The sequence below is a fragment of the Aristolochia californica genome, unplaced genomic scaffold, assembly GCF_029961685.1.
Source record: "Aristolochia californica isolate CCGP_79_NKW_82.1479 unplaced genomic scaffold, dmAriCali1.0.hap1 SCAF_6, whole genome shotgun sequence".
Lineage (NCBI taxonomy): Eukaryota > Viridiplantae > Streptophyta > Magnoliopsida > Piperales > Aristolochiaceae > Aristolochia > Aristolochia californica.
This window is the reverse complement of record NW_027182257.1, coordinates 38,003,627-38,011,647: the sequence shown is the minus strand read 5'-3', so window position 1 is coordinate 38,011,647 and position 8,021 is coordinate 38,003,627. Positions and strand designations below refer to the sequence as shown.

The following is an 8,021-nucleotide window of genomic DNA, read 5'->3' as shown; positions in this document are numbered from 1 at the left end:
ATCATTTTTAATCAAGTTTTCATCAAGTATTATATGTGGACCAAATGACCCTTTTGGAGCTCTACAGTTTAATTTTTTTATTATTTAGAACTCTCCTATTTAAGTATTTTCATCTCAAATATGAATAAGACTGAGTGCCAAATTGGCAAGACTTTGTGCTACTCTAGAGTGTATAATCAATTTGTGGAGTTCATATTTGTAATTTATTTTGAAGGGGTCATTCTCAAAATTTCAAAAAGATAAGTATATTGAACTTGTATAGTAAATTCAAACTTTATTTATCTTTCTTTGGTGCTCTAAGTGTTATTCTTGGATTGTAAAATCATTTTATTTATTCTAGCAAGATCATTTCGATCAACATATGCACATTTATTGGTTGGTTAGGCTACTTTAAAAATCCATGTACATCTAAGCTTGTTTTTTAAAATTATTCTTTGTGCTTTAGTATTTTATTCTTAAATTCTATGTACTTACCAAATTGACTTTAGACAAATAAATGTGAGCTAGATTATCAAAACCAGTCCCCAAGTATTGAATGAGTTCTATAAAATTAAATTCTTAAGGACTAAACTGAATTACTATGACATTGTTTGGGCACATATGGGGGTGTAAATTTTATTTGGTATTATAACGTAAAATTTGCCTATGCAATAGGCAGTTTGGGTGCCAATATTATAAAGAATTAATCCTTGCTCTTGTATCTGGCTAAGCCTTATGTAGGACCAAAAACTCAATAAACTCTTTGTAAACCCTTTGAGGTTAGTTAAGCAGAAAATCCCTAATTTGTGTTTATGCTAGTGTGCACAATATGAAGTAAATCCTTATGCAGTCAAGCATTATGGATTAGTCTGTGTAGCCAATTGAGTGGCATAAGTCCCTCTGTCCACAACTAATGTAATTTGACCTTTGTCATTATTTGTGTAGATGTCGTTTGTTTATTTATTGTAGTGGATTAAACTCAAAGGTGGAAACACATTGAAAGTGGACATAGCAACCTGAGTTTGGGTTAAGAACCACTAAAAATTAATTGTGTTTATTGTGGGATTAATTTTTTGCATAAATCTTAGTTTAAATTCAATTTGTAAAAACGAATTTATAAAAAGTGAAAACACATGAAGCCCAAGTGATAAAAGAGAAAAGATTTGGCGATAAAGTTAACAAACTTATTCACCCAAAACCCGCTTCTCTTTCTCTTGGTTTGTTCCTCATGGAACCTAATAATGCAAACGTTGTAGTTGACTCACTCTCTAGGAAGGGACCACAACCAAAGTTGGCAATACTAACCCTTCCCCAAATCAAGTATATAATGCAGTTGAAAACAACAACAAGATGCATGCATACTAGCCTTGATCAAACCTATACAAGAGGATGCTAGCACAAAAGCTAGATATAAATAACATAAAGGTTTCTAGCGATATGAAGGGTGCATGATGGTCTCCAAAACTTCAACAATTAAGATTATCCTTTGGCAGAGTTTCATGCCTTCGTACAATAGGAACTATGGGGTTCCTTTGTAGGTAAACTATGATTTAAATAAAGCAATTTCTAGCCAAGCTTAACAAATTAGGTGAAGCTATGTAGTAGAGTACCCAAAATGTTAGCAATAGAAGTATGAAACAACATTACCAGCAAGGTTACTGCAACCCTTACCAATCCCGATAGGGTTCCTTTGTAGGTAAACTCTGATTTAAACGAATCATTTTCTAGCCAAGCTTAACAAATTAGGTGAAGCTATGTGGTAGAGTACCCAAAATGTTAGCAATAGAAGTATGAAACAACATTACCAGCAAGGTTACTGCAACCCTTACCAATCCCGATAGGGATATGATATGATATCTATATGGATTACATAGCCAAGCTAATCTCCCATGGATATAATTTTGTGTTGGTAGTGGTTAACCGATCCTCCAGCTATGCACACCTTTATCCTCTCGCATACACATATACTATGAGGAAGGTTTATGAAGTGTTCATTTAACAAACAATCAAGCTACATGGTGTTAGACCTCTGGAAAAATCATGTTGGTCTCCAGTATTTTGATGATAACAAAATGGGTAGCTTAAACTTGTGCTACTAACAATATTATCAATGTGATTAGACACAAAACATTCCAGTATCTACATTGTGCGGTATATGGCAAAGCTCAACCAAAGAAAATGATAAATCAAGTGACCAAGTCAAGACCTGAAGCGAAAACGACCGTGAAAAACTTACAAAACAAAGATGAGTGAAGAATTGAAGACATAGAGTCAAGTCCAAATTATAAATCTCAAAAACTCTAGTCTATGTAAGTAGATAGCCATCCAAAATTCTGATATTTAAACACATCTATACATTGGAGCTTTAGGATACCTCATGTGTTAAAAACCATACTTAAAATCATCGCATACAAAGGTTTTGAAATCATAATACAAACTTTAACTTTTTTCCAAAACTAAAATATCACTTGAACTTGTGAAAAAACTTTGGGATGTACTTTGCATTCATACATATTTTAAAAATATAATATACATCTTTCAAACATGTTAAAGCACTTAGAGAGAAAATTTTATGCTTTATAAATATATACATTTTTATCTAGTATTGGAATGATCAATCAGTAGGCAATAGTAGAGAGTATGTATTATAAATATTTCCTGGAGTTCTATCCACTTTTACACTGTAATATGTCATGGATATTTCCGAAATTAGTTCATATTTTTGTTCTGTAGCTTGTTAGGTAGGAGAATAGATTTGGTTACTTCATCAAACAGCTAATGTAATTTGTTTATTTATTTTAGTGAAACTCAAAGTTGGAAACACGTTGAAAGTGGACACAACAACCTCAGTTTGGGTAAGAACCACTATAAATTAATTTTGTTTATTGAAGGTTTATTTTTTTTGCATAAATCTTAGTTTAAATTCAATTTGTGAAAACAAATTTATAAAAAGTACAAACACATAACGCCAAAGTGATAAAAGAGGAAATATTTGGTAATAAAGTTAACAAACTTATTCACCCAAAACATTTGATCCTCATGGAACCTAATAATGCAAATGTAGTAGTTGACTCACTCTCTAGGGAAGGACCACAACCAAAGTTGGCAATACTAACCCTTCCCCAATTAGAGTATATAAGGCAGTTGAAAGCAACAACAAGATGCATGCATATTAGCCCTAATCAAACTTATACAAGAGGATACTAGCACAAAAGCTAAATATAAATAACATAAAGGTTTTTAGTGACACGAAGTGTGCATGATGGTCTCCAAAACTTCAACAATTAAAACTATCCTTTTGGCTGAGTTTTATGCCTTCTTACAATAGGAACTGTGGGGTTCCTTTGTAGGTAAACTCTGATATAAATGAATCATCTTCTAGCCAAGCTTAACAAATTAGGTGAAGCTATGTGGTAGAGTACCCAAAATGTTAGCAATACAAATATGAAACAACATTACCAGCAAGGTTACTGCCGCCCTTACCAATCTCGATAGGGTTCCTTTGTAGGTAAACTTTGATTTAAACGAATCATTTTCTAGCCAAGCTTAACAAATTAGGTGAAGCTATGTGGTAGAGTACCCAAAATGTTAGCAATAGAAGTATGAAACAACATTACCAGCAAGGTTACTGCAGCCCTTACCAATCCCGATCGGATATGATACGATATCTATATAGATCACATAGCCAAGCTAATCTCCCATGGATATAATTTTGTGTTGGTAGTGGTTAACCGATCCTCCAACTATACACACCTTTATCCTCTCGCATACGCATATACTACAAGGAAAGTTTTTGAAGTGTTCATTTAACAAACAATCAAGCTACATGGTGTTAGACCTCTAGAAAAATCATGTTGGTCTCCAGTATTCTGATGATAACAAAATGGGTAGCTTAAACTTGTGCTACTAACGGTATCATCAATGTGATTAGACACAAAACATTCCAGCACCTACATTGTGCGCTCTATGGCAAAGCTCAAACAAAGAGAATGATAAATCAAGTGACCAAGTCAAGACCCGAAGCAAAAACGACCGTGAAGAATTGAAGACATAGAGTTAAGTCCAAATTATAAATCTCAAGAACTCTAGTCTATGTAAGTAGATAGCCATCCAAAATTCTGATATTTAAACACTTCTATACATTAGAGCTTTAGGATACCTCATGTGTTAAAAACCATACTTAAAATCATCGCATACAAAGGTTATGAAATCATAATACAAGCTTTAACTTTTTTCCAAAACTAAAATACCACTTGAACTTGTGAAAAAGCTTTGGGACGTACTTTGCATTCGTACATATTTAAAAAAATCATATACATTTTTTCAAATATGTTAAAACACTTAGAGAGAAAATCTCATGCTTTATAAATATATACATTTTTATCTAGTATTAGAATGATCGATCAATAGGCAATAGTAGAGAGTATGTATTATAAATATTTCCTAGAGTTCTATCCACTTTTACACTGTAATATGTCACAGAAATTTCCAAAATTAGTTCATAGTTTTGTTCTGTAGCTTGTTAGGTAGGAGAATAGATTTGGCTACTTCATCAAACAACAATGAGCTTGTATCTCTTTGGTGGATTATTGGAAGTACAATATAGAGGTTTGTTAATGTTTCCAAGTCCAATTCTCCTATTGTATGATCAATTTAATTAAATCAAATATTCCACTTGCTGCTAATTCTTGGATAGTGTATGTCATGATTATAAAAGTTGTTGATGTTGTAAATGTGTTATGTCTTGTCCATGCTTGGGCTTTTGGAAAATTCAGAAATACTCTGGTTGAGCTCTTCTTCTTTGTAAGTTATTGAGTTAGAAAAACACAATTCTGTGACCTAAATAGAATCATGTATATAAGTTTTTGAGTAGCATACAATAGAGCTAACCTACCCATCTCATTTTGTCATTTCCGCCAGTTTGCTCTGTGACTTTGGCAGGAAACTTGAACAAGAGTAGACATTTTCAGAATCAAATTGAGCTCAATCAAAGATTTGAGGGTTGTATATTCAAGACAACAAAGAAATAGACAACAATGTCAAATCACAATTTCAAAATGGATTTCCCTTCTGGAAATCCTGCTAGCTGTCATTATGCTTATTGTTCTGAGCAACGTTTTCAGACATTATTCATTCTGTAATTTCAAAGAACAATTGAATAATTCATCTGAAATTCGAATAAAAACTGTTTACCCCGTTTGCAAGGAGAGTTGTCCAGTTTAAACTTGAACAGTCTTTTGATTGAGAGACTTGTCCAGTTTAAACTTCAATAGTCTTTTGATTGAGAGCAACATATCTCCATCTCTCCTTCTCCACAAAATCTGCATCCAAGAACTTCGCTATAAATGCCCAAAGCCTGTAGGCATCCTCGAAATTTGCAAGAAACCCAATTGCAGCAGTAACCACGGTGATTCCAGTACCAAATTTGCCCATCTTCTTGCCTCCTGGAATCACTAATTTGTTGGTCCTATTCTCGAGGACATTTTGCTTTTCTTGTTCATAATTCTCTGAGAACCAGATGTTCTGTAGGAACCCGTAACTTAAAGAAATGTTCCTCCTGTCTGCTAGCTTCTGTACAAGAGCTGGTTCAATTTTTTCCCCTTTCCAATCAAACACATTGAAAGCCACGGAGGGGCCTCTGTCGAACTTGATCTTTGGCCCATAAATCTTTACTAAAGGATGCCCAGTCTCTGAATGAGGATGCCGAAGTTTCAGTAATGCGAGTACCAACCAGTTCACCAGAAATCGGACTCTGCAACTGATGCGAACGAGTCCCAAAGAATCTGCGTGGTCCAAGCCTCTGCACTCGATTTTGAAGCTCTCATCAGTTTCTGCGCCTTTTATGGGGCTTTTCCCAGTTTGCACTGAATCTGGTTTCTCTAACGCGACGATCTCAGATGATAATTCAGATGCTTCTCCTACTTCGGATTGCCTCCTGCTAGAGCCTAGAGACCGGCACTGCCCATCACTCGTTTGGGCAGGCTCCGCGCCGGTCACTGCTCGACTTTCTTCCGGTAATTTGGCTTTCGAATTGTGGCTCTCAAAATCTGTACCCGAGGAATCTTCAGGGAGGTTAGAGAACTGCTTTGCCGGAATAATGCTCACAATCCCGATGCTTTTAGCCACAGTCGATGCTTCAACGGCTGAACTGCTGGATCTTTTCACAAATAGACATCCAAATCCTGATGGGTTTTCTCCGAAAACCTTGAAGAAAGAACATATCAGGAAATCTGGCTTAAAGAAGGACAGACCTAATGTGTCCATGTCCTTGGGTCCGAGAGCACAAGCGTCGAGCAGAACATGCCACCCTTTCTCTTGTGCCATAGTCATCCACAAATATGAGTACCGGCTTCCAGTCATTCTAGAATGAAGTGGGAAGACGAACAATCCTTTCCTCTTCTTCTTCTTATTGCCCGTAACCATCTTTCTCAATTTTGCGGTATTGATTCTCAAACTTGGCCAAGAAAAACTGGCAGACACAGCTCTTGCTCCTCTCTTCTGGGATGTTTCTACCATTCCATTTACTGCTTCATTATCGTGATCATAAACTGTTAGAAGCCTCCGATTTGTTTGAAAAGGATAAGATTCCGCCAACAATTTAAAGGCGGATGCCGAATTGGCTGTACAGACCATTCCATATTCCTGTTCAGATATATTCAGGAAATTCATTATCCGTTTCCGGAGAGCTGATTCCAGAGGAGTCTCGTGGGTACCATAGAGTATCTGAGAGTTGAGGCTCACGGCCTTGTAGGATATGTCAAAGAAAGAGGACTGCGAAATAGGACTCTGAGGCGGGGGAGAGGAAGTAGAAGCAGTACCTGAGGAGGTCTGATGCTGGGAATGAGAGAAGAGACCAAACCCAATATAATCAAGGCAGACCTGATTGGACTGAGACAAGTGGTAGAACTCGTCCGCCCGTATACAATCAGCTTGCTCGGTCACTGCGTACTGTGGATAAGCCTCGGTGAAATTGAAGAAAGCTTCAGGCAAGGAAGGGAGGGACTCATGGTTGGTGAATTGGGTATCAGGGAAGATAGAGGAAGCACTTGAGGCGGCGAAGTTGGAGCGCGAGGCTGCGGATGTTGTGGGAACTTTAGGCTTGGGGGGCTCCGTTAAGCTGAGCAAAGACGCCGTGCAGCAGCCATGGAAGCAGGCTCCGGTTGCTTCTCCTTGCATTTTTCTTCTCTATGAGCCGCCCTCACACCACTAGGGACTCCGTTTTTCTCTAGGCTCTCTACCATCTCCTTCCATTGTCCGCTGGGTATTTGTTGTCGCTCACAAGGGTATTTGCTTTCTGGTTGTTTAGACTTGGTTGGTGGGAACTCCTAAGAAACGGTCAGATTGGGAGTCTGGCGCCATGTTTCATACTGATCGTCATCTTGTTTTAGTAGAATTACAGTAGTTTTCTTTTCAGAATTCGGGTTTAAGAAGAAAAAAAGGGCGAGGCAGACGATCGAATTGACCATAGTAAAAACCAGATTACCACTGAAGAAATTGTCTTACTTTTGATCACGTTTCAAAAACACAGTGAAAGAAACGGCCGAAGAGTCCTCACCTTCAGCCGGCTCCATGGTTACAGTTCTGCTGTGAACTCTGTTTTAAATTCCGTTTCTTAATTGAAACAAGAAATGGACAAAGTTTTGGGTGCCCAAAACGGCAACATTAGCATACTCCAAATGTCATCTTTTACATCTTTGTTGAAGGTATCATCAGAGCAATAAACAACTGTACTCCATTTTTACTTTTTTTTAAGAACTGGTAAACAGTGAAGACAAATTAGACTTCTATAAACGGAAGTGGTGCCTCAAACGTGGGTCAAGGTCGTCGACACAAGTCGTTATCATTTATCGAATAATTCTGCTAGCTTGACTCTCATGGCCTTGCCTTAAAGTCCATTATGACATCTGTCACATAAAGCTGAAAAAGAAAGTCTCTCCTCACGTCTCTCAATGATGGCTGTGGAGAAGAATATTTCACCGTTTTCAACCATTCTGGCCGGTGAGAATGTACACCTAGATTAACATCCAACGCCAACGTCCTCG

The 8,021-nt window shown here is 37.1% G+C and overlaps 1 protein-coding gene across 1 annotated transcript; it reads right to left on the bottom strand.

The window, feature by feature from the left end:
* Positions 1-3,699: 3,699 nt before the first annotated feature.
* LOC137935112 (uncharacterized) lies at positions 3,700-7,301 on the bottom strand. Its single transcript, XM_068779773.1, has 2 exons — positions 5,173-7,301; positions 3,700-3,757 (listed from the first exon to the last, which is right to left on the bottom strand). Exon 1 carries the CDS (start codon positions 7,153-7,155, stop codon positions 5,239-5,241), a length of 1,917 nt encoding a protein of 638 aa, XP_068635874.1. The 5' UTR covers positions 7,156-7,301; the 3' UTR covers positions 3,700-3,757; positions 5,173-5,238.
* Between the last annotated feature and the right edge of the window lie 720 nt (positions 7,302-8,021).

Bases quoted from the DNA above. Each gene is read 5' to 3' on its own strand.
- LOC137935112 (XM_068779773.1), bottom strand. From the start codon at position 7,155: ATGCAAGGAGAAGCAACCGGAGCCTGCTTCCATGGCTGCTGCACGGCG.